Source organism: Hipposideros armiger, unplaced genomic scaffold, assembly GCF_001890085.2.
Source record: "Hipposideros armiger isolate ML-2016 unplaced genomic scaffold, ASM189008v1 scaffold_27, whole genome shotgun sequence".
NCBI classification, from domain to species: domain Eukaryota; kingdom Metazoa; phylum Chordata; class Mammalia; order Chiroptera; family Hipposideridae; genus Hipposideros; species Hipposideros armiger.
Window position 1 is genome coordinate 1,960,517 of NW_017731377.1, and position 27,922 is coordinate 1,988,438.

Sequence of the window (27,922 nt, forward strand, 5' to 3'; positions counted from 1 at the left end):
GCAGTGTCACTGGCCCTCATATGTGGGATCCGAACCGGGGCCCTCTGGCGTCCCAAGCCAGCTCTTAACCAACGTGCCACTCGGCCAGCCCTCATTGTTGTGATTTTGATTCACGATGTAATGTTAACTTGGGGTTTAAGTCACCTAGCAGGTGACCAAAACTGGAATTTCTGGCTCATTACTATAATTATTCCCCAATTCCATTGCTAAACAAAGGTTTCCTTAGCTTCCTTAAGTAGTAACTCAATTTCCAAACATTCTCCCACGAAATGCTGCACTACTTACAAGGGTATAAACTGCTTAGTTAACTAACTGAAGATTGCTGTGCTTATCCCTTTCCTGAGATATGGTTTGCATCTTTCAAATGTCTCTCAAACCCATTTACTCTTTCATTCAGCAATATTTACTGAGTATCTATTATAAGCCAGATGGTAATCTTGGTACTGGAGAGAAACTGTGTTGAACAAATCAGATAAAAATCCTGTCCCTCTAAGAGCATGAATTCTATTACAATAGAATGAATGAATGAGTGATTGAATGAATGAGTGAATGAATGGATATGTAATATAATAAGTGCTATGAAAAAAATAAAACAGAGAAAGGGGACATGGAGGGGAAGCTGGGGTACCCATTTTAAACAGGGTAGTCCGGAGAAGGTTCGTGGAACGGCGTCTGCACAGAAGCCTATGGGAAGTAAGGGAGTGCGCCCCACGGTGAGGCAGCAGACATGTGATGCCTATTTGGTCATCTTTCTCTAGGTCTATCTACCACATAGCTTCCTAACTGTGCTCTTGTGTCTCCAGACTCTTCTCCACTCACTCAGTATGGATCTAAACCACATATCTGACCAGGCAACAATTCTGGAGAGGTGGGAAGAGATACTATTATGACGAGGCTTTCTTGCTTAAGGAGATTGAATTTTATCTTGTAGGGAACAGGAAGCCAATGAAGGGTTTTAGGCAGAACACGGCTTGGGAGCTAGGCAGACTTGGGTTCAAATCCAGATTCAATACATGTTCGTCCTCTCACCAGGTCAAAGCACTATTGTACATGCATTCGTGTACTCTTTTCTTTAATCCTCACAACAACCCTAAGAAATAGATCCTACTATCGTCCTCATTTTGTAAGTAAGGAAACTAAGGCTCAGAAAGATTCAGTACCTTGCTCAAGGTCAACAATACTGGATTGGGGATTCAAACCAAGGTTGGAGCAATACTCTACTGAAGAGATAAAATCAAACCATGTAGGTCTTATGAGATCATCGATGCCACATCTTCTTTCCAGGACCAAGTTGCTAAAGTCAATTACATGCAGCGGCTCTTCCTAACCTGCATTAGTTTTTTATGTTTTTGTTGCGGTCGTCCTTCCTTCCCTCATGAAGTCTGGTTTCCTGGATACACAAACAAATATGGTGGAAATGTATTCCAGTTCCCAAACCAACTAAATGGTATATGGGGAAGGGGGAGGGGAGAGGCAAGTATCCAGGTATAAAGATCATCAAGCCTATCTAACAAACCAGCAAAATACATTAATTTTTGTGCAACACAGAGGAGTGAGGAGCTGTGGGGGCAGGGACACAGGACATTGGAAATATCTTAGAGAAGGAAAAAAAATACCTCCATCCTTTCATGATTTCATGTCCCAAGATATAACCAACTAGCTCTTAAAGAAATAGGATGCCTTCAGAGCTGAGGGTATTCTTCAATCAAGCTAAAGTGTTTTGAAGAAAGCAGCAGCTATCTTTGAATCTTTGTATTAGCCTGAAGGACAAAGAAAAAAAGTATTGGAAGTTTTTGAATGCAAATTTAGACTCTTGGAAATAAAAAAGTACATGAGGATATGAATTCTTAAAATTAAAGTTCAATTTGCATATAACATATAGGTGACCTGCATATAGGAGGTAAGTGTGTCTGCAGATAACCAGATGAAATATTTGAATATTAATCAGTAGTCCCGTTTCCCAGCAGTGTTAAAAGGAGTCTTGCCTAAGAAACTTGCCTGTATAAAACTGTTGAAATTCTTTTTGTAAGCACTCAACAAATTTAAGTCTGTATTTTTCATATCTTTATTAACAATAGAAGCTACCTTTTGTTACTGTGTGTCAAATACCTAGTGTACTTTAGTTCTAATCTTTGCGCCAACCCTATATGGTAGGTCTTACACTTTCTCTTTTATAGAGTAATAAGGAAAGAATAGCACAGAGAGGTTAAACAATTTGTTCAGTGGCAAAGCTGGGATTCAAACCTTAAGTTTCTGTTTCTAAAACTATGCTGTTTCTACTTTAACATTCTGCTTCTCCCTATACATATATGGCAAACGATGCAGGGAGAACAAGTTAAAGACAGCTTTGCTTGTTTCAGGAAACTTGAGGAAGGAGGCTTGTTTAAAATGACTGGATTTGGGGTTTTTGTGGGTTTTAGTTTGTTTGTTTTTGTCCCTTGCCTCCAAATAAAGCAGGCAGCATGAGCAAGTACGCTACAGACTAGGGAGACCCAGGTGGGTGAGTCCATACAGCGGCCCAACGCTGAAGCGGTGTGAGCTTTGGTGCTCACGTTAAATCTTGTTTCGGGGAAGGCTGCCCTTTCCCCAGCTCTGAGCTAACCTATGGTAACTCCCCAAAAAAGACTTGGTCTTAAATGAAGCGAGAGGGCTAAGGAGAGAATACTCTATTCCTCGTGTTTCCATGTGGGAGAGCTCAAAGTAACACTCCTGAGGTCTCTAAGGCCCTCACTCTGTCCTCTTGAGGAAAGCAAGGGTGAATTAGCAAATTAGCAACATTCAGAAGAAGGAACTGGGCTCCACTCCCCCATATTACACACGAAGCCTGCGGCTGTCCAGCCTGTGGTGCCTGGTAAGGCTTTATTTAATTCAGGGGGGAAGGATCAGGAAGCTCACTTGGCCGCCAGCCCTAAAGCCATTTTCTCCAACAGCTCTATCAGGAACCGAGGAAAGGAGATGCAGGAAAACACAGTGGTAAAGAGGTTGGGCTCTGGAATCAAACTGCTGATTTTGAATCCCGGCTCCGCCACTTACTATGTTACCATGGGCAACTAACCTCTCTTCATGCTCCAGTTTCCCTTATCTGTAAAATGTAGACAAGGAGAGAACCTATTTCATAGGATTGCTATGAAGATTAGAACAGTGCCTGGCACATAATAAGCACCAGGTGTTAATGTTTTTACCTTTAATTTGTATGTTTCCTCTCTCAGTCTTATTGATCCCCATGACTACCTCAGTTCAGAATTCGGGTGGGGAAAAAGAGGGGTTTTGTGTATGGGCTTCCTGACATCCCAACAGAGAGAATGAATCTCTTTCAAAAGTAAGATGAGAGGGCCAGCTGAGTGGCTCAGTTGGTTAAGAGCGCGAGCTCTGAGCAACAGGGTTGCCGGTTCCATTCCCACATGGGCCGGTGAGCAGCGCCCAAGCCGGACTACGCCCACCAGCAACTAAGCTTGAACACAACACCTTGAGCTGAGCTGCTGATGGCAGCCGGATGGTGACTGGACTTGGTGCTGAGCTAGCTGCGCCCTCCACCACTAAGACTGAAGGACAACAACTGGGCTGTTCCCCTTCCCCAATTCCCCAATAAAATCTTAAAAAAAAAAAAAAGTAAGATGAGATAAACGCCCTTGACTACGGTGACAAGATGATGCAAATGTCTTTACTTTTTGGTGAACTATTGGGTTGTCGTAAAAGTCATGATGCATTTTTGCAATGAAAAAATACGTCATGACTTTTCTGACAGCCCAACAGTTTGGACACAACTCCAGAATAAGGGCTGGTGTCTAGAGGAGACAAGGAACTGAAGTGCCTAGTTTAAAATCTCCCCATAGTCTACCAATTAGAAATTCATTTGCAGTCGTATGGTTTTTTTCCAGGGAAGAGGGCTGTTGGACAACCCAAACACACACACCCCAGGTAGTTCTTTATACTTTGCTGTATTAATTGGATCTGTCACTGGCTAATTACAAATGTTGAAGTTTGGTGGCTTTTCCCAATACCACCTCTCTTTTATAGGGATCAGTTGATCCCCCCATGAACTTCTTAAACCCATTTCCTGTCTGAAACACCCGCTGCATCTTGGGACAGTATGAGCACAGTTACATCATGCTTATTAGATGGGGTAAAAGAATTGAAGCAACTAAGGATGAAAATGTAAGGTTTCCAGAATTCCTTGACTATGTTTCCTTATAACATGGATCATTACATCGTATCAACTGCATGCAGGTATGTCTGAGTCCGCTACCTCCACACTAGCTCCTTCATCTTGATATCTCAGCACCTAAATTTAGCCCAGTGCCTGCCAAACTGCAGGCCTTCAATGAATGTTTATTGAAATGACAGACTAGGAGTTAGGTTAACCATGGCTACACCCTGTCTAAAGTAAAATCTTCCCTCATAAGCCTCTCCTCAACCTCCAGACACCACTTTTCCTATGTGTATGTTTGTCAACATCGTGTCCTTCCTGCATTGCTACACATTAGACTCTAAACGACCAGTTTCCTTAAGAAACCATGATCTGAAAATTCAAAACAGCTGAAAAATGTTAACAATTCTTCATTGAATTCCAGATAAAGGTTGTGTAAGAGCAGGTCTAGAGAGCAACCAGAAGACAGACAGCTCTGAAACAGAGATCTTCGGAGGCAATTAATAGAACGATCTAGCTAAGAATTTGAGATGAAAAATTTAAGACTACGGTAAAGACAATAAAAAATAAACAAAGCTACAGGAAAAATAAAAAGCTATTCAAGCGATTCATGGTCCAAATATAAAGCAAACAAAAATGTGGTGCAATCTGATGCAACTGGTGGAACTTAAGAAAAAAGAATTTATTTAAACCTTATGCTAGAATACACTCCATCAAAGAGCCCATGGGTTGTGATAATGAACCAAGAGAAGGACCAGCAATCCTAACACACTATTTGGTCTTGCACTGAGATAGATAAATGGATGGATGATGGGTGAATGGATGTGTGGGCAAGCGAGCAGATGGATAGTTGGGTGGATGGATACATACATATATACATATAAAATAATGTCAACCTATGAATAAAGCAGTGGGTTGTGAAAGGGGCCTTTTGGGGGAGGGCAGGGTCCTCATCTTGATAAAGAAAGAATGAAGAGATGTTTAAAGTTGATTCAATATGTTCAGTAAGAACATCACAGAAATGATCAACAGAAGAAATTAAAATAATATAAAAATCAAACAGTATGAGAAGAGGTAAAAAGATTGTTCATATAACTAAAATATTCTTCAGGGAGTCAATGAATATACGGTTAAGATTAATAAATCAAGGTATTGCACATTACCTAGAGTAATCTTGAAGATTTTTTGCTTGTATAACCCCAAAAAGCCTTGTAACTCCTTATACGTTTTTAAGCTGACATATAAATTTTTTCAAAACTGAGTTTAAATAGCTGAAAAGGATATAATTTCTGAAATACCATATTTTAAAGTAAAATTTCTTTTAACATTAACTATCAGTGTCCAAGTACCATAAATGTTTGTAAATTTGGATACTGATATTCTATTATTGATTTTGTCAACTATTTTTTTAATGAAAAAAAACAAACTCTTCTTTAATCGTCAGTAATTTTATACCTTCACTTTTTCCCCATGAACTCGTTTCCATTCCACTTTCCGCAATGTATCTTATCCTAATGTAAAATATTTTTTAGCCACTTTATCACTCTTTTCTGAAAAATATCTATATGAATTAAAATTTTTAATTTCTGTGGTTATTTTTCTCTGCATTGAGCTATCGGTACAATTATTAGTAGCACATAATTGATCAGAACAAAACAACTATATTACAAACTTTGATAAACATAAGTAAAAACTGTATTGGGAAAAGCACCTTTAATGAAATGAATCCATGGGGTAATTATGACTTGCTGCTAAAATGAGTATTAATTCCATTCCTATTTTTTTTTGTAAAGAAGCACTGAAAACCTTGCTCAAATATATAAGGGGGTGGGACTGGAAGGAGGTTTGTTAAAGCAGCGTCACTCGAATCTTTGCACTCCTTTCATAGTACCTACCCCTCACCCCCTCCAAAATCACAGTGATCTAACATCAAATATTATTTTTAATGATCTAAAAGCTAATGAATCAATTAGGTCTCCTGAAAGCAAAGAATTGGAAACTACCTGACTTGCAAAAGGAGCTGTAACCCAGGTTATGGTGTACGCATTTTCTCAGCTTCTTGGACAGATGCCAAAGACTTCATCATAACTTACCAAGCTAATTACACTTGCTATTGTTTCACTTAGCTTAGTGGAACTTTGCTTAACCTCTGAAACCCAGAAAGGGTTGAGAAAAATCAAATCTTGTTAACTTTATTAATTTTTGACAAAATAGTACTATTTGAGAAAATAATTTTACCTTATGACATGCTTTAAACATATTTTCTGCCAAACACTGAAGCTGCATATTTAGCCAATTAAATATATGGAAAAGTCTGCCTTATAATCTAACTAGAATGTGGCTTTATTATCAATCGTTATCTTATGTAGCTTATCAAATCTTGATTATCTAATTATTACAAAGCCAGGTAAATCAAACATATTTTCTGTAAAAAACCTGACTTCATTTTAAAATCTAAGTAAAAGTTTTAACACTCATTTCAAGAACTATGGAATACATTTTATAAGCTAGATAGTAATCAAGTAGGGATTTAAATTATACACATCCAGTAATTTAAAGTGTTTATAAGATAGATCAATATGCTGTTCCTCACTGATTTGTAAGAATAAAAGTTACTGTGTAACTAAAACTAGAAGCTATTTACAAAACAAGGAGTATGATGATAAAGACATGGTTTTCCTTGGGTTAACTTGTGTATCAAACTCTGGTATATTGAGTTTTTAAAAATAACTAACCAAGAATAAGAAAGAAGTCCATTAACTTTTTAAGCATAAGAATTAGACTTTTCCCATCTATTTCATGAAAGAGAAGAGTACATAGAACTGTAAACCACTCTAGCAGCTGGCATAAAGTGTGTTTTTTTGTTAATGGGTGGTAGAAAATATTATTTTATAGCTTAAAATTAGATAAGGATTGACTAATTGAAATAAATACTTCATTATGATTTAATAAAAATATATTTTAACTACCTTATTGAATCCTTATTATAAAAAACCTGAGAGAAATGGCATAAAAATTTTATCTGTGTATTTAGCCAACACGTTCTAAAGGAATAACTTCAGTTATCCTGATTTGGACGTTTGAAAAAGTGCTTGACCTTCCAATGGCTTGTCCTAGGGATGAGTATTAAGAATACAAAAGAATTGCTTCTGTTTTTGCTTCTGTTTTCCAGCCCACGATTTAATAACTGCAATTAACAATTAAACTTAAACAGAAGCTATTTATTCAGAAAATACAGTTTAAATCAGACCATTAGTCTGTCAACATGAAAGTGAAAAATAAAAACATGGAAGTGAAATAACAATGCAGAGAACATATCTGAGTGACTAAAAATTTTAACATGTACTCTTGACTGATCTGAAAATCCTCATTGCTGTATGGTAGATTAAAAATGAAACAAGGGCCAGCCGAGTGGCACGTTGGTTAAGAGTTGGCTTTGGACACCAGCTCTGAGCAGCAGGACCCCGGTTCGGATCCCACATGAGGGCCAGTGACACTGCACCCTCTACAGCTAAGGTGTCAAACAACAGCTTGACATGGAGCTGGGCTGCCATGAGTCACCGGTGACGGCATAGGCTGCAGCCCCTGTTGCAGTGGGCTGCCGTAAGCAACCATGAGTGGCTGACAGCCAGTGTGAGTGGCTGGCAGCTGGTGTGAGCTGCCAAGAGCCGCCGTGAGCGGCCGTCCAGAGGCCTGTGACCAATCTGCCTCATCCAGGAAGAGCGCAATGATAATACCAACCTGGGCTGGTGAAGCAACGTCCTCCACAACTAGACTGAAGAACAAAAGGACAGCAACTTGTCTGTTCCCCTTCCCCAATTCCCCAATAAAATCTTAAAAAAAAAAAAAAAAAAAAAAAGCAAAGAAAACGAAGCAATACTTCTGACCAGAAATATCAGGGAGTGTGAGATAGAGTGGCATGTCTCGGGGGCCTGTGAGAGTAATGAAAGAGCTAGAAGGATTGTACCGGTGGGTGTGCAGGGAATGGTCATCTATAGGCCTTCCCCACTGCCGCTCCTAAGAAACGTCTGTCCAATCAGTGAGGCCACGAGCTGAACCTGGATTCAGCCAATAGAAAGCTTTGTGACCAGGAACTTAGCCCCTCTGTAAATGCAGCATGTGGATTAGATACGTTTTATAAACTCCCCTTTAGCTCCAATCATCTATACTGTGAAGGACTATAAACCCCGATTAGTTATCTGCCAGGCAGTCGCATAAGTTCACATTTTTTGAGCCCTCTTGAATCTGTGTATTAGACGACTCACTATACTGCAGGAAGCTTCTTTTCCTGGCCTGAGGAAGTCAGGACTTACCGGGGTGTCTGCTGTATTTTACATCAAAGATGAATCAATACTGCCCCAGATCCTGAATGCATAGTCTACCCTTGACCTAAAACTTTCCCTCCCACTTCTCTCGAGTTTTCTCGAACTCACTGCTAGCAAGTGAGTCAGATTTTGAGTATTTCCTTTGCTGTGACAAGGTGTAAGTATCGTTTACAACTGGAAGCTTAGCCACTATGCGATGTAACATTTGGGAGGCTTTCCACTTGCATTCCCATCTAGAAAAGTGACTGAGGGAGTGCTTACTATAAACATTAACTGGTGATTACAATAAAATCCGGCCTACCATGAACACTCTTCCATAGGGCAGAGATACTTGTAACACAGGAATTGATCCAGCCAAGCACATATTTAGAACTAGCTGGTAAAAATCTCTACTCAGAAACACTGGACTTTCATTTCCCATTTTGTGGCTGTTGTCTAACTTGAAAACATAAACGTGTAGATTTCCAAGCTGGAAACCTACCTCTTGCCAGTATCATTTGAACAGTCTCTGACCTGATTTTCCTATCTCCAGTCATGCTCCCGCCTAATCTATCCTCCCCAGTGTCATCAATGTAATCTTGTATTGACTTGTTTTGAGTCCAGTGGAGCCAGACAAGGCCTAGTTTTGACTCTGGGAAAGATACTTAATCTCTCCATGCCTGTTCCTCCATCTGTGAAATGCAAATAATGATAGGACTGTTGTGAAGATGAAACAACTTAACATATGTGAAGGGCTTATAACTGTGACCACATAATTATGTCGCTCACATACAGGAGAACCTTCTAGGCCTTGCCCCCTTCATGTGTGGCTCCATTCGGCCTTTCCACCTTCCACCCCTACCATCATGCTATTCTCTGTATCTGAAATTCTTTATTTCTGAACCACACAGAACAAAGCCCTAATCATATATTTTTCTGTGATGTCTTTTCCAACCTTAAGAATTACAGTAATTATTTCATTCTTTCTCCCCATTTTTTTTCTAACAGCCATAGCATCCATCACTGAATTCATGTTTGTCTAGACCCTCTTATCATATTCTCTTTATGTTAGACAAGATCCTTTTGTCTTTATTTTAAAATACTTCAGCATAATCCCATAACATTTCATAACTCTCTCCTATGTAGCCCTTCACATATTGTATTCTTTATTTGTACAGTCTCGTCATCCCTACTAAATCATAGAAAAACAGAAAAATAGCAATAGATGCAAGTATTAGTTTTAATCAACATGTAGGGATAATTAGTTAACATTTGATGCCCTAATCCTGAACAACACTCCAGGGTTGATCAGGTAGCATATGAAAACCTGTAACAAAGAATGCACACTCTAGAGCAGGGATTCTTAACCCGGACAGAATGAAGATGGATAGGAAAAAAGTTACATTTTTATTTTTGCTAACTTCTGAAATGTAGTGATTACCCTCAATGATAAATGTAGGTAATAAAATACAGCATTAGCAGTGACTTTGTCACCAATAAAAAAAAAAATCACAGCTATTTTCATGTTACAATTGTTACAAATATCTTGCATTTACATGCATCACAACTTTGAAATTAAAGCAATTATTCCCAACACTAGATCTTGTAGTTAATACTGTAATAAAAAAGCACATATTACTGCATCATACATCTTTAAAAATAATTCTGATAATTGTACTTCATTATATTTTGATTCCTTTGTAATCTATTGCATTTTACCCTTTGGAAAGTTTAATCTGTGAAGGGTCCAGGCTTTATCAGATAGCCAAAGGGGTTCAGAGCCAAAATAAGTTAAGAATTTCTCTAGAAACAGGTCTTACATGCCTTCAGCTATCTTTTTTTCTGATCAACCCTAGAGGGTTTGTTAATCAGCACAAAGAATGCCAAAAATCATTTTTCACTGGTAAAATGCACAGTGTCAAAACTATGTAGAAATACTGTAAACTGTGTAAAACGGACTGGAAATGTGATACAGGTTACCTCCATTCTTGGGAGAACAAAGTATAAGATCCTCACAAACCTAGCATCATGTGCCATTAGTATGAGTGTTCTCGGCCTAGGGCTCTATCCAGACCTGAATTCAGACTCTGTCACATAATTCTAACTAGAAGGATTCAAATCCTGCTACATTTATCTCAAGGGAAACTTTCTAGCAAGGTGCTTGTCTGAGAGCTGTGACTGCACTGAGCTCATAGGAACAGGTTGAATGACTAATGCTGAGCCTGCCTGCTAGTAAGTATGTGGCAGAATTCAGTCCGAACTGCCTGGTAACATACCCCTGGTAGTCTGGTTAGGGGTGAGAAGGTCTGTAAGCTCTCAGCTAGCTCTAATCATATGAGGCTACTAATATCTGATGATAAATGACCAAAATGGCTTAGATCAGCTTCTAATACCCCTGCCGGGCTTTTAATAAACTCCATGAACCCTCGGACCAAATTTCCTTCTGTTCTTCATTGTTTTCTTAGGATCAACACCATCCTGACACACAGAAGGCATTCAGTTAATAGTTGTTGAATGAATTAATGAATGTAATATACCTAGCTGTGCATGGGTTTCCCTAACTCCAGACTGTAAGTTCCTTAAAAAAAAGTGCATGTCATATTTATCTTTCCCTTATCAGGCACCTTGCCAGGGTTGCATATATTAGATAGCACTCAACAATTGTTAAATGCTTATAGTTTTGCTCTAATCTGAATTAACCAATTATATTTTCTCAAATGTTTAAAGATTAAGAAGATGCTCTTTTGTAAACTCTCAGAAGGTAATGAGAAACAGCGATCACATCTGGCTTTGGAGAGATTAGCTGGGACAGACCTGAGTTGAAATCCCAGCTCGGCCACTTAGCAAGTGTGTGATCTTGTGAAATCATATTAATGCCTTCCTGCCTCATTCCCCTCCTCAAAATTTTGAAGTAATCATGGTGCCTATGTCTTTTGTTGTAAGTACTTTTGTTGTAGTTGTAGGTAAAACCCTTGCAAAGAATCCAACCCACTATAAGCAATAATAAGGCCTATACATATGTGCTATTTATCATCAGTGAGAAGATCCAATAACTAAATTTTCTATTCACTTTTTGTATTTCCAAGAACTCTGTACTGTCTCTGCATTACTTATACCTTCTAAGCATTCAAAGACCTTGAACACTGAGTTCCTTTTACTATGATAATAATAACTCTTTGCTCAGAACAAGGAAACCAACTCTGAGCAATATTATGCAAACTAATGCTCTTCAGGGGAAACCCACAGTCCCAGAAATAAACATTTTGTAGTTGCTATCAGGAGGGTTAAGAAACTACACTTAGAACCACAGCGTGTCACCTAAGATTATTGAAAATTAAAAGCCAAAGGGCACAATTTGTTATTAGAAACATGATAAGGTAGTTTACTACATGTCTAACCCACCAATAAATATTTACCGAGTATCTAGTATGTACCAGTGTTGTTTGAAGAAAACATTACTTAAAATATGACATATTTCAATGAGTAAAATTTCTATAAAGAAAGCTGATCAAAATAAATAAATCAAGGAATACCAGCAGCTACCATCTATCAAGTACCTACCATATACCAGGCGTTTTACATAAATACCTCATTTATGCCCACAGCAATCTAAAGGATCCATATTAAGGTGTTATCACCTTGATTTTACAGAAAAGGAAACTGAAGCTCAGGGAGGTGATGTCAACTTCCAAAGTCACACAGCTGGTAAATGGCAGCCCCAGAACTCAAACCCTAGTCTGAGCCATACGCCTCTGATGCCCTTCAACCCGCTCTTGCCTTTCGCTAGCCTTACAATCGACGAGGATGGTTCAACTCCACTGGCAGTGAGTGCCTCAATCCTACATCCTTTCTAACGCTTATGAGGTTGATACATTTAAAAATGAATCTACTCTAAAAATGAATCCTATCTTCTTCCTAATTTTTAAGTTCAGGTCAGGCCAAAATACATCAGATTAACTTGAGAGTTTAATACATAAGAGAACCATTTATAATCTATATAGGCCAAAAGCATACAAAAAGGATTTCTTTAGCATGGACTCCTCAGAAAGCCTAAGGCTTATCATGCAGTACAGTCCCAGGGAAGAGGGGGCAGGCATGAGGTGTCAGATTATGTCCACGTGAAGTTGGTCAGGGTCCAGTTTGAGTTGGCAACAGCCAGGGTTGAAAACTGATCAAAGGCTCTGGGGAGAATGAGGCCAAGGGGATCTGAGCGGCACATAAGAGGTGTCTGATACAGGGGATAAAGATGAAATCAGAGTCAGAAAACTTCAGTGAAGCTTATGGAAATGGCAAGGCACAAAGTCTTACTTCAGTGCCAAGATATGACTTAATCTTGAACCAGTCTCTGTCCCAGCATCCTACTTTTAAGCTTCCTTCCTGATGTAAGCGGATAAAGACTGGCATCGGGTTCAGTCATCATAAATCTAACTTTCAAAGAAAGGGTTTTCACACAATAGGGTTTTCCTGTACAACTTACATAACTTAATTAGAATGACTAATATGAAATAATACCAAGTGTGTATGCAACGTCTGGTTCCTCCCATTATACTGCAGATGCCAATCCCCCAAAGACGACTGCAAATTGCAAGAGTGGCTATGGCTGGACAAGTGACTAAGTGGAAGTAATAACTGAACACACGAAGATTTTGCTTACACACGGGGTTTCTGTTGTGGTAACACTTTACGAGAATAAAGTTGAGCAAGGAAGTTTATTTGTTACATATGACCAAAACATCAACTCACCCAATTTTCTACACAGAGGAATATGTAAATCAAACAAAATAATAAAGTACAATTATAAGACCAGCACTTACTATGCACAGATTTGTATGCTGGTTTTCATTTCATAGGGTAAAATTTATTTTTTAAAAACTTGATAATTTTGTAAATGTTTATACAATCCAAAAAATAAAAAGGAAAAGGTTTGCCTTAGTGGAGAATTACATATACATGCATTATTGCATAAAATTGCTGTAAAAACTCACAGTTTGCAAAATGAAGAACTCCAATCAAAACTGCTTTTACATTACAAATCCAACTTCCAAAGAATCTGTAAATTTCCAGCTACATAAAAACTAGCAGATATACTGAAATTTGAATTACTATACTTCTAAGTAAAAACAAAATTAGTCTTGCCATCCTTTACTCCCTCACAGTGACTACACTGTGCTGACATCTGAATATTTTTAAGTTTTTGTTAAATTACTGCAAATTTTTGACATACAATTTTATAATCAAATAATTCCATCTTGTTGACAGTAAGCAGAATTTTGATTTGTCAATGATTTCTTGCTTTTTAAAATCAATTTTAGTATATACTCGCCTGCCTTTTCTGTCCTCTTTAATATCCTGGTAGCCATAGAAACGTCACATAAACCCACTCTATAAAGAACAGACCTATCCTGGGAATCTGATGCCCAGAGAAGCTCTTTCTTCAAAGGTAGAGCAGAGACCCAGAGAGCCACCGGGAAGAGCCCTCCTCAGGCACTGGCAATGGCAGGCCAAAGGCCCTTCAATAATCAGTTCTATAGTTAAAGCAACAACTAATCTCATCTTCTCCACATACACTCCCGCAAGAAAAAGAGCCTGTCCCATTCAACACCTTGAAGGCAATTTTATGAGATGAATGCTAAAGACTTTCCACCCTCCTCTTAGGATAACAGGACAATTTACATGGTGGCTTTCAATTGAATGTATTGCTTCAGTGCCTGCGTGCCTAATCCTATGCTAGATACTAACACAGATAGATACTCTATCCCTATAAAGCCTTTGGGATCCTTAATATCCTTATAAGGACAATAATTCCAGAGGATTCAATCCCTAATCCAAAGAGATGTAAAAAATAGTTGGAGAGACAAGACTGGTATTTGTAAGCAGAGAATAAAAAGATGTGTGTGTCCTGACTACAGGTTCTGTCTACTTGGACAGCTGCCCAACTGAACTGGCCCGAGAATTCCCCTGCCCTGGTTACAACTTGGGAAGTTCTCTCCATCCTGTCTACCTCCCTTTCTATCTCAGCACAGCAAAAGAATTCCTATTCTCCCTTTAAATGTTCTATTACTCCAATGATATAAGGTGAGAGCTCTATAATGGGGCAGAGTAAGCCAAAGTGGAGAGAAGAAGGAAAAAGGATTTCCTCTGCACTCCTCTGCTGCGGACAAGCAAGCAATGGGTGACTGATGGATGAATGGAAAAAGAGGGGGGAGCACCTTCAGGAATCGGTGGCATTGCACCATCTCTTCCAGGTTGTTCGCCTCTCACAGGGAAGGAGGTAGGATTATTTCACCCTTCTAAGTCTCCAAGAAACCTCAGTTTTCTTCTCCACAACTGCACATACCCTTATCATCTAGCATCTGAATCTTAGTGAAAGCCCCAACACCACTAAAAAAATAAAAAATCGCACCAAAATTCCATCTCAGTTTTTCAAATCCTCTCCCACTATTTACCCAACAAAGTCTCTCAACCAAGAGCAAGGGAACAATCAGAAAAGCTTAGTACCAGGAAATCCCTGACCTCCTACCCCAAAAGGTAAAAGGTTAAATTTCTTGGCATTCTAAGTGGGAGCTCTGAATTCATAGAATTATTTGTTCAAAACATCTTAGTTGAATAATGCTATACATTTCAGAAATACCATGGGTTAAATATACTTTTGCAGAGACCTAGAGATGATTTACCCATTTATATGACATTGCTTATAAGGGAAAAATAATTATGTTTTAAATTTTGATGAGTGATTCAGACAATTTTAATTAACCTGGGCTAACACATTATCCTTTAGGGTTAGAGATTCTCAAACTCTTTTATATCAGGACTCTTTTACACTCTGAAATATTACAGAGGACCCTAAAAGTCGTTTTTCTTTTAACGTAGATTATGACCTATGGAAATATTTTTTGAATTAGAAATTAAAGCTGAGAAACTTTTTAAATATTTTATTGTCATTTAAAAATAGCAAGGCTTGTTACACTAACATAAATTAACATTTTAAAGAAAAATAACACTATTCTCCAAAAGAAAAAGTATATAAGTATAAATATATATTTAGCAAAAGAATGGCATTGTTTTTACATTTTTGCAAATTAACATAATGTATTAAGTTGATCACGTGATAATTTATAAAGTCATGTCAACAGTTATGGAATTCACATGGCTAAACCTGATAAACTAAAGAAAACTTGAGAATATAACATATTCAGAGTGCATAGATCGATGGTCTCAAAAGTAATGTGAGCCCCAAAACCCAGGGCCAAGGTCAGCAAGGGGTGTTTTGTGACTGAAGCCAGGAAGAATCTACCCCCAGGGTTATAAGTGGAAAGGTCTTTAGAGGTCGGGCAAATCACACAAATGAGGGAGCTGACAGCTGGGGACCTGAAGAGCTCGTGATCTTATCAAAGGAGGCTGCAAGCCCAGTATTGCCAGATTTTCAGGTTGTTCAAGAAAAACTGCAGACCAGAATTTATATATAAAACCTGATTTCTAAATATTGAAACTGCAGTCCAAACAAAACACATCTATGGGTAAATACAGCCTACAGCACCCCCGGTTTGCAACATCTATTCTATATATTACAAACAGAATTATCTAATCTTTAGGAAATTCTTCCCAAAGGAAATTCATCCTACAGCATGATCCTAATACTAAATCACTAGGAAAGAGCACACTTAAAATATAATCAATGAAACAACACTGAAACAAAAGACTATCAAAACAACAAAAGCAAAACAAAACCTATGGTGCTACAAGAGACTGTATCTGGTGGACAAGGATATCTATTACTAGAAAATTGCACTGTACATGGCGGTGTGGGTGGAGGTGGCTCATAAGGCTCTACCACTGCCTTGAGAAATACTCTTCATAAAATCCAACCCCCAAACCCACAAATCACCCTCCCATCCAACTACTCATTGGGGGTAATCAGAACGGGGGCTTTTTAGAATAACTGTAATCAATCAAGAGACATAGACTGAGCATCTCCTACTTGCAAAGCACTGTAAGAGACACAAAGAACAAGAACTGGCCTGGACTTTCAAGCAGCCAGTCTAAAAGGGGAGGGGGACTCCAAACACAGAGGAAAAAGCTAAACAGTATCAGCACTAGCAAACGGGGTGAGGCAAACATATAAAAGATGTCACTTAGGCAGTGACATTCCTAAATTAGTAGACACAATACATGCTCTAAATTCAAAAGACAGATGATAGGAAATAGAAGCACGCTTGAAGGAAGATTGGTCTGGTGTTAGTGGGTTCCAGAAACCAGATAGAAGTCTGTGTTGTAATCTAAACATTTATGGTCCTAACTAGGGTAATGGCAGAGAGAATGGGAAGGAATGTCGGCATAAAAATAGTCACAAGAAAAATCAGCAAGATTTGGCATCTGACTAAATAAGGATAATTTATCCTGTGTAACAAATTCACTGATTAATCCATCTACAGATCAAATGATCCAGTTTCTTCAACAACCAAAGAACCAACAAATCAAAAGACTTATTATCCAACCACAACGTGCATACCATGTTTGGATGCTATTCAAAACAAATTTCAGGGGTAAAAACTTTATAAGACAACTGGACACACGAACACTGACTGAAAATTTGACGTGATTACATAACTACTGTTAATATTTTAGGTGTAATACTGATATTGTGGTTATGTTAACACTAATCAAATATATATTAAAATATTAAAATGGATTTACTTCAAAATAATATGGGAAAAAGAACTGAAGGTGTGGATAGCACAGTATTAGCCCTGGGTTAATGGCTTTGGGGCTGCGTGACAATCACATAGGAGTTCATTATACTATTCTGTCTACTTTGGCATATCTTTTAAATTCTCCATAACAATAGGTTTTTTAAATTAAATGGCAAATCCAATTTTTACATACTTGATGATCTTTACATAAATTCTATTTCACTTTTCCTAAAAGTAGGACAAAAGTATTACTGAATTGTTTCCTATAAGGGTCAAAACACGAAGATAAAGATTCATTATTACTCTTAATTATTACCCATTCTATATAGAAATGTTACTTAATTATAAGTATATGTAAATTTGGTTTGATAAATGTGAAACATGTGAAATTCACCATCATGCAAAATAATTCTTTAACAAAGTAAACTTTTTAAAATGTATTTTTCAATTACAGTTGATATACAATATTACATTAGTTTCAGATGTACAACATACTGATTAGACATTTATATACCTTATGAAGTGATCACCCCGATAAGTCTAGTACCGATCTGGCACCACAGTTATTACAATATTATTGACTGTATTTCCTATGCTGTACTTTACATCCCTGTGACTGTTTTTATAACTGGCAATTTGTACTTCTTAATCCCTTTCACCTTTTTGGCCCATCTCTCCAATCCCCACTCCTATCTGGCCACCATCAGTTTGTTTTCCGTATGAGTAACAAACTTAACTTCTTAAACTCTAAAAAAGATTTTAAAGGGCTTTAGACCCTAAACTACTAATTTGCAAAAGAAATCATTTTTTATTTTAGCTAAATATCACTCTCATAAGAAAATGCACAATGCTCAAAATTAAACAGAATCATTTCAAATCTGAGCATGCAAAAATCTAATCTTACATCCACAAGGGAATAATTCAATTTCTCTTTCTACTTTTCAGTTTTCTTTTTGTTTTTTTTTTTTTTTACTAATATGTTTATAGACCCTGTGTGCCACAACTTAATGGAACAAAGGATTAATAAAGATTATCCTGTTAGCTTGACACTTCACAGAGTTAATGTTCAACTGTTAAATGGATCATAAAGGTTCTTAAAGTATTATGATACAGCAACTTTTGGGGTTGGATTGGTTTCTCATGTCACATTTCCTCATGGAGTACTGCTACCTCTATCTTTAAAGCAGAAGTCTACATTGTTAGACAATATCGGTTTATATTAGCAACAATTGCTACACTAGTGATTGAAACAAAGATCCCTAAAAACAAACAAAAAACTATTGCCAAATAAATAAACACAATTTTTTTAAACCTCAATAGTGGGACTTGGTAGTTTTACCTCAACTTCATTCATAACTAGATATTTTATCTAGTATATCATATACTATGATAATTTTATGCTAAATCCAGGATTTGGGGGAAATTCAAAGCATTTAATTCCTATTATTTAACTTACTTAATCTAGTAACTGACCATACACACGTAACCCTGAGTCTTCATTGTATCAGATGTTAGTATTCAAGTCATATTTCAGGCACAGTGATAGAGACTTTCTTTTCTTGTATTAAAAAAAAAATTATTCCTTCCCTTTGCGGTACCAAAAAAAGCAATAAAAGCATGAATGAGATTTTTATATATTCAATGATACAGCTAAAATACCATAAATTCTACTATAAGAGTCTAATTTTTGTTCAGACAGGTCTATTAATCAGCTACCAAACAGTTCATATTAGCAACTTACTAGTCTTTGCTGGTAAAACTTCAAAAAATTTGTATTTATTGCTATTTGATTATCTGCTATTATTAACTATGCAGTGATATGATTCAACCATACATATTTTATTTCCTTTTTGGCTTTTAAGAGTTTCCCAATTCATTTTCACAACAGTATTCAAAAGTAGTAAATGACTTGTACATTCAATAGTCATAGTGTTTCTTTAAAGAGGAATCATTTAAAATTTCTAAGTACATAGACCAATGCTCTCCCTACTTTATTCTGACATAATCAGGGTGGACAGACTCCCCTAGAAATAGCCTCTTTATGAAATTAAAACATACCACATACTATTCTTCAGAGGAGTAAATTCTATTTGGGCAAAATTATTAGCCTCATTCAAGTCATTTCACAGCAAAGAAAATAAATAGGTCTATTGTACATACTATAATTACATTTTGTGTGACTTCCTTCAATTAAAATCTTTACTTAAATTAGCATCCATATAGCAGTAAAGAAATTGTAAATGCCATTATCTAATATGACCTAATGAAGCCTCTTCCACTAACAAGAAATTAGTCTGAAAAAGATTTCATATATTTCAAAGAAATTATTGCCCCTTGGTAGTATTACTTGGTCCATTTGCAAGAGAAATGTATGTGCATGGGTCAACCTCACTAAATTCTGGATATATTTCTGTATATATTCATTCCTTTACCAAGATCAGGGTACTCTGAACCTCCAAAGAAGGACTGGGTGTGCTTTGATCATGTTAGGCATTCATTAATTACCTAATGATCTTGACTTTAAACTGATGTGTAGTAAACAATTAGAAAGAATAAAAAGATTTTTAATGACTTTACTGACTACTGCTGGTTGAGATCAACATCTCAGACATTCCTCTCACTAGATTAGCAGTTATATAACCTTTATATTACCAATTAATCACTAGGTTAAACATGACCAAATGGAAAGGAGAGGGAAGAGCCATATTATTATTATAAAACAAGAAAACCTCTGCTGTCTATGCCAGCTATTCTGTCCATGTTGGAGAATCTCTCTAGCACATACCAAAGAACAGGCCATTTCACAAAACACTACAGAAATCAGTGTTCAAGTTCATTAAGATCTTGAAGTCTAACTCTCCAAATGTTTTCTACTTCTGAATATTCTGGTCTTAAATTCTTACACTTGGTGGGACAGAGTAATCAGGAAAGAGTTATACGAGAAACTCCATGTTAATGTATTAATGCTTGTAGTGTTAATACACACACGCGTGCGCGACAGAAAACAGGGGACTAAAGAAAAAAATGGATTAACTGACCAAAGGGATTGACAAGTGCAATTTAAACTGAGGATTTCTTCCCCTTTCAGGCTTCAGTTCAGCCTGGTCACCTCTGAACTGGCTCACTGATCCACAGTCTCTTCAAAGATTTGGAAGTACATACACTAAAGCAATTTTCACTGCCACTCCTGCTTGGAATTCACTGCAAACAATACATGAGGAGGGAAAGCTTTTGTTTTGTTTTGTGTTTTGTTTTGTTTTGTTTTGTTTTGTTTTGTTTTGTTTTGTTTTGTTTTGTTTTAAGAGGAAAAAAGGATATCTGGTAAACAGGGTATTTGATAAAATACCAACTTTTACCTTTTTCCCCCTAGATGACCGTGATATTATTTCTGGCAATATTTTTCTGGCCTTTAAAAATCAGGCATTATACTTTATGAGTAATCAATCTTTTTTAAGTCATATATCTAATCTGACCTTTTACTAGAAAAAAGGATTCATGTACACATAATATTGTGCAAATAATTTTACAAATATACATAGTGAAAAATGTAAAGAAATATTAAGAGAAAGATAAAATGAATTCAGGAAAATGGTTCACTGTGGTGGAGAGGAAAGGGGTTAAAATTGAGAGGCAGTTCACAGGAGGCTTAATTTGTATTGGAAATGATTTGCTAAACTGAGTGATGGGTACACAAAAGTGTTTCATTCTTTAAACCTTTTTATATACCATAGTTTTAAATTTTTGCTCAATTTTTGTAAACCTTACAAGAAGTACTACTCATAGAAAAGTATACTAGAACCTGGACTTCCAAACAGTAGCTAAGGGCTGAATCTGGTCGGGACCTGTTTTGTTTGGACAGCACAATGTTTTGTTTTGCTTTTTAGTTGTAATTTGAATGTCTTCAGGCAGGGATATGCACTCTTCAATCAGCCAGATTACAGTAAATTAGAGTTCTTTAAAACCCAAAGTAATTGGAATCCTCACACATTTATGGTGGGAATGTAAGATGATAAGGCTGCTTTGAAAAACAGGTGGGCAGGGGCCGGCCGAGTGGCATGTTGGTTAAGAGTTGGCTTAGGACGCCAGCTCTGAGCAGCAGGGCCCCGGTCCTGCAGCTGGGCTGCAGTGAGTGGCCGGTGACGGCGTAGGCCCGTGGGGCTAGCCGGCAGCTGGTGTGTACTTTCATGAGCTGCCGTGAGCCGCTGTTAGCGGTTGTCCAATGGCCGGCGACTGATCTGCCTCACCCGGGAAGAGCGCAATGATAATACCAACATGGGCCAGTGAAGTGATGCCCTCCACAACTAGACTGAAGAACAAAAAAAGGACAGCAACTTGTCTGTTCCCCTTCACCAATTCCCCAATGCTGTTCCCCTCCCCCAATTCCCTCAAAAGAAAAAGAAAAACAGGTGGGCAGTTCCTCAAAATGTATAATAAGTCATAAAGTTAATATATGACCCAGCAATTCCATTCCTAGATATGTACCTAAGAGAAGTGAAAATATATGTCCACACAAAGACTTTTACACAAATGTTCATAGTAGCACTATTCCTAATAGCCAAAAAGAGGAAAGAATCCATATCCAGTCAACTGAAGAATGGATAAACAAAATAGAACACTATGAAATATTACTCCACCATAAAAATGGATATACTGATAAATGCTCCAACATGCATAAGTCCCTTGCCCTGGTTCTTGACTGGTCAGTTCTCATGCAAATAAGGACTCCAAATCTTCAGAGTTTAATTGGTCCAAAAAACACTGTCCTGAATGGTTTTAATGGAGCTGCTCTGATTGGTCAGCGAAGACGCTAATAAGGATATAGCTGTGCAGCTCCAATTGGACAGACAGAGAAAGTCTCAGCCCTATTGGTTGAAATACAATTCTAGGAACTCCTTTATAAGGCTTGGCTCAGAGAGCAGGAACACCAGGAACACAGTGTAAGCAGCAGGCAGTTAAATGCAGGTTTCTCTCTGAAGCTCAGCTTGTGTGAAAGGCCCTGTTCAGCAATGGCTGCTGGGCTTTATGTTTTTGCTTTTGTTTTTGTTTTTTTGAGCCCAGTTAACCACCAAGAGTCCTTCTCAACAGGTATTTTCTTTGTTGGAGTCAACATTAAAAACTATTGAACTATTCACTTTAAAGGGATGAATTATATGGTATGAACATTATATGTATTTCAATAAAGTAGTTTAAAAAGAAACAAACCAAAGACAATTTATTTCCTAGAGCTTGTGGATTAGATCAATTCCTAAATTTGGTTCTCAAATTGAGGTCTGAGAAGTCCAGGGAGTCCCCCAGAGCTTTTCAGTGGGTCTTTAGGTCAAAACTATTTTCATAATACTGAGACATTTGCCTTTTTCATTGTGTTGATATTTGCACTAATGGTGCAGAAATGATGGTGGGTAAAACTGCTGACACCTTTGGCACAGTGACACCAAAGTATAACAGTTACTGGCAGTCATTGCATTCTTTATCGTCACATACCCACATACCCTATTTTTAAAAGGATTTTAAAAATAAAATCCTTTTCACTTCAAAATGTTCTCAATATGGAGTTAAAATTATTAATTTTATTCAATCTCAACTCTTGAATACACATCTTTTTAATATTATGCATGATGAGATGAGAAGTAGCTACAAAGCACTTCTATGGCATATCAAAATCTAAAAAGTGTGATATGTGAGATGTAGGCTAAATAAGTTACTTTTCTAATAGAACAGTGTTTTTACTAGAAATGACTATCAGTTCCCATGGGAAAATGCATTCCCATTTCTAAGCTCACCTATACATAACTTCCATAACAAAACTGTTTCATAAAGTGGAGGCTGCCACTCTCCATGGGAAATCACACCTTACTCCCTTTAAAAAAAAAAATTTAAGTATCTCAATCAACCTTTTAACCTGACTTAGCAGGAAAGACCTGTTTGGTGGGTACAGGAGGTAATAAGGAAAAAGAAGACAAAGCTTAGCCTAAGAAACTATTTTGCCCTATCATGATAATAAGCTAACTAGCATTAACATTTTATTATAGGATAAAATTTTAATAAATCTTAAGGTATAATTCAAAACAAAATAAGGCTTAAGATTTACTTTGTTACCTAAAGGGGATTGTTCTACATCGTGGTACTATCCTAACTAGTTACAAAAGGGACTTAAAGTACTCCTAGATGCTAAGAATCCCATATTGAGAGTCACACTTGTAAAAATCTACTAAGAATACATACATAACGAGTTAGTCATCTATAAACCCTAAAAGAGGATTTGTAAATATGTTGCCAATGAAGATTTGGAAAACCCCAAGGACCAATCTGGAAAACTAAACTGATTCGGGGCAAAAGGTAATTCCAAAAAGACATCTGATCATATTAATAGTATAAGCAGTGTAGCTGTACGTGAGAAAATAAATAGATCAAATCTACCAGTGTGTGTATCCAATATTATACATATAAGAAAAAGACTGATCTGGTATATTTCAATCACTAGGGTTCAAGTAGAGTGTTGTAGAAGAGAAAGAGCTCGTCCTTAATCTTTTCCATATTTGATAAAATGCTTTGTTCTTACCCATGTTCAAAAGCAATGTTTTGACCTGGTTTCCCAAGTTAGTTGATACTATGCAGAGAAGTCCAGATTGCAGGGATTAATATTTTATTCACTGTAAACATAAAATCAGGGGTTCTTGTTCTCTAACAGATGTAATGTTAGGCCCCAAGGGCCCCATAAACTTTGGGCAAACTAGATCAAATAAAGTTTGACTCTGCAAAGCTGAATCAAGGTAATTTCTTGATAGGCATATATACTTAAGCACTGAATTGAATACATTTTGGTTAAAAAAATTTTTACTTCCTTTATGAAGTTATATTCTAACTCACTAAACATACCATGGACTTCATGTTAAATACAGGCCATAAGAACAATAACAGCAATACTCAACATTTATATAGCTAACATTTATATAAAGTTTATTGTAAATAAATAGGCACTGCCATTTTATATATTTGAACTCATTTAATCTTCATAACAACCTATAGACAACTACTATTAAATCTCCACTTTACAGATTAATAAACTGAGGCAGAGGACAATTTAGTGACTTGCCCCATATCACACATGTTAAGTGGTACAGCTGGGATCCAGTCCAGGGGGTCTGACTCCAAAGTCAGCGTTTTTAATCTTATTAGCCTTGTACTATCAATTTTCTGAATTTTAAGCATCTTATTTTCAAAACAGTTTTAAAATTCCATATAGAACAACAGCAAAAAGTCCCAAGTCCCCATGATTAAGCCATTAAACTGGAAACGGTTTACCTATTCACTTAACCATGGTTTCTATTAATTTTAATAAGCATAAACATCAAATCATTACATTCTCAGAAGTTAATGAAAAATTAATTCGAAAATACAAGTATATAAACCACTGTTTTAAAATGTATTTATGTTCACTTCCAAAGTATACTGACTTCAGTTGTTAAGTATACATATAAAATTCGTCACAGTTTTAGGTTAATGGAATTGGATACTATTCTAAAAGGATATTGCCGCTGTTAAAGGAAAAATATTAATTTAAGCCTTTCTGACTAGTGATTCAAACTGACTCAGATCGCTTACATGTTAACTTCAAATCCCTGGCTCTCTAGTTATAAGTATAGTTCCTATAAAACCATAACTTGTTTTATGGATTAGTCATTCTATAAGCTAGGCTGTAATTAACGTCATATCAAACAGCTTTTAATTTGTGCTTTCTTACCTTTTGCCCCTCAAATTTAATGAAGTGAACATATACCACTGAATTGCTACATTCCAAAATTTCTGTTGTCTTTTTTACCTTGATATTACATTAAAAGAAAAAGCACTTCTCATGAGGTGGTCTTTTGTCATACTACCAACGTTCTTGTTTTTTATCTGGGTGCCAGTTATAGGAGTGTGTTCAACTTATGAAAATTCATCAAGCTGTATATACTTTTCTGTGTATACATACTTCACGTTACATACTTCAATAAAAAAGCTGTTTTTTTTAAAACAGCCATGCTTTTTAACTTTATTTAACCAAAAATCACTACATATCAACATTATTGGAAGTTGTCATTTTTAAGTTTTTTATCAGATTGTACGCTATAGCACTACGTAATACTCAATTTGTATTTTTAGCATATGGACAAAAAAGAGTCATCCAAGATATTCTATGGAACCAAAAAGTGCTTTTTAAGTCTTTCACAAATCTCTAAGCTTTAAAGATCTCAAAAGGAAAGAAAAGCTATTTTTTTGCTTCTATGTGCTCATTTTATTCTCACCACCACCTTAACGGGTAGATACTATGACACACTTGTGGCACTGTTTTCCAAAGACAGCCACAACACATATTCCACCCCAGCCACTTTTTCTTATGTGACAATGACGTTTCTCCACTGAGAGATGAGTCTACGTTTCCTCGGCTTGACACCGTGTAGAATTTTATACCAGCCTTGAGCAAGAAAATGTGACAGAAGTGAGGCTGCGTGACTCCCATGGTTAGGACACAGAAGGCAATACTGCTTCCACCCGGCTTTCTCGCTCTCAGGATGCCTGCCTGTCCCTTGAAACCTGCCACCACACTGTCGGTAAGTGTTCTGCCCACTACCCCAGCGACGCCTCCAGGCAACAGGCAGCATCAGCTACCAGACCTGGGTGACTGAGCCTTGTCCAGATGACTCCAGCCCCCAGCCTTGGAGTCTTCCAGCTGGGCCCCAGACAGCAGGAAGCAGTGACAAGCCCTCCCCACTGTGCCTGGCCTGAATTCCTGACCCACAGAAACCAGGAGATAATAAATGATTACGGTTGTCTTAGGCCACTAGGCTTTTGAGATAATTGGTTATGCAGCAATAGAAAACTAAAACACTTTACAAGTAAGCAATACAGGTAGGTAACCATGCTAGCAAGTGGCAAAGCCAGAATTTAAACCCAAGTCAGTCTCTATATAAAGCCCACACTCTTTCTACCATAGGATATTGCCTCCAAGTTTGTTCAGAGGTGCCCACATTTCCAAATAAAGCAATAGTCTCCAGATTGAAAAGTCTGAGAACAATAAACAGCCTCCAAAAACTAAGGATTTCAATTAATACTTAGGACAATAGGTCATTCAATTAGCAGGCCCAAACTCCCAGCATCATTTTTGACATATCTATACCCTTCACACCTTGATAACAGCATATCTGATAGTACCCATATGCTAGAGATGCTGAAGAAATAACACGATATCAATATCAATAAAGCTGAACATTTACAGAACACTTTACAAACACTTTAACAATCACCAATTTGATCTTCGGAAAGCACCTCTATAATACAGGTAAAGTAAACATCACACAGATGAGGCTCAAAAGTTAAAAACAAAACAAAACAAAAAACTAGCTACAATAACATACTATAGTTAAGTGTTTGATTTCAGATTTTCTGACTCTAAGTCTAGTGTTCTTTTCAACTCAACTCAACTCCAAAGAACATTTATGGAGTGTATATTTCCACATACAACATTGTTTCTACAAGTACTCAGAGTATGTGCTTTGTGGAATGCATCATGGCAGGCACTGTCTATAACGTGTGCCCTCCACTTCCAGGGTCAGTATAAAAACATCTCTGATAGAGCTGATCTCTATAAAAAGCCAGTCTTTCCCCAATTAGACACATTCTCTACACTGCTGACAACTCTTCCTCATCCACCTCCTTAATCACAATATTCAAAAACGGTCAAAGGCGATATCTTACTGATGAAAATACAGGCCAAATTTCCTTATCTGCTTTCAAGGTCTTCTGTAACCTGATCCCATCTTATTTAATTAATTTCCCTGAATTGACTGAGAAAAGTCAAATTAATCTCTTCCTTCTCCAAATTCACTTTCTTTACATCTTCTTGCCCTCCCTCTTGTCCATACCATCGTCCAAACCCAGAAGTGATGCTCAGTATTCATCCTCCACCCCTGACAGAGTCCCTTCCCTCTAAGACCTTATGATCTTCTAGAGAACTACAAAGGACAATTCAAAACAACATACAATGACCGAATTAGGTAGTAGAGATTACAGTTTACAGGAATTTAAAGAATCACTGAGGGCTGCAGGAATGCCTTCAGGAAGAAGAAAGCATTTGAAATGGGCTCGAACTGACACACAGGATTCGAACTGGCATAAGTAAAAGCAACCTAAACTGAGGAGCAACTTAAACGCCTTCCTTCTACCCCACTTCTTCCCATTTAGACCTTACTTAATCCTCCTGCCAGTACCATCTCTTTCAAGGAGCCTTCCTCAGTTACTGCACCATCTAACCTAAGCTCTCTTCTCTGAGCTTCTAAAACAATCTAAAAAACTCACTCTGGCATTTGGTCTTTCCATATCATAGACCTCATCTCTTCAACTTGATGGCAATATGTCTCTATATAGTAAGCATTCGCTGTTTGCTAAGATGAACTCAATTCAGCAGTCATTGCTGCTTTCAGTCATTCAAAACCCCACTGATCATATCACTGGTTCTTAACTTACCGGGCATCGCCTTTGGAAAGGTTAGTATTTACAGGATTAAGGATAACTCTGTTTGCATCTACCTCCACCACGCATTTGGTATGCAAGTCGGTTTCTGCAGATTTAAAAAAAGGGAAAAAACAGGAAAAACAGTCATTTTTTTAAAAAGTAATTTATTTCAGAAAAAGCATTTGTCAAAAATCCAACACTCTTTCATGATAAACACACTCAACAAACTAGAACTAGAAGGGGACTTCCTCAACCTGATAAAGGATATCTCCAAAAATCTTCGACTAACA

General features: G+C 37.2%; 1 protein-coding gene across 2 annotated transcripts in view; it reads right to left on the minus strand.

The window, feature by feature from the left end:
- Positions 1-27,922, minus strand: part of KIF13B (kinesin family member 13B) — a 197,431-nt gene that overhangs the window by 151,676 nt on the left and 17,833 nt on the right. For both annotated transcript variants that reach the window (XM_019636150.1, XM_019636149.1), the window contains exon 2: positions 27,645-27,738. In XM_019636150.1, coding sequence (XP_019491695.1) covers positions 27,645-27,738 — 94 coding nt within the window. The remainder of the gene's footprint in view (positions 1-27,644; positions 27,739-27,922) is intronic.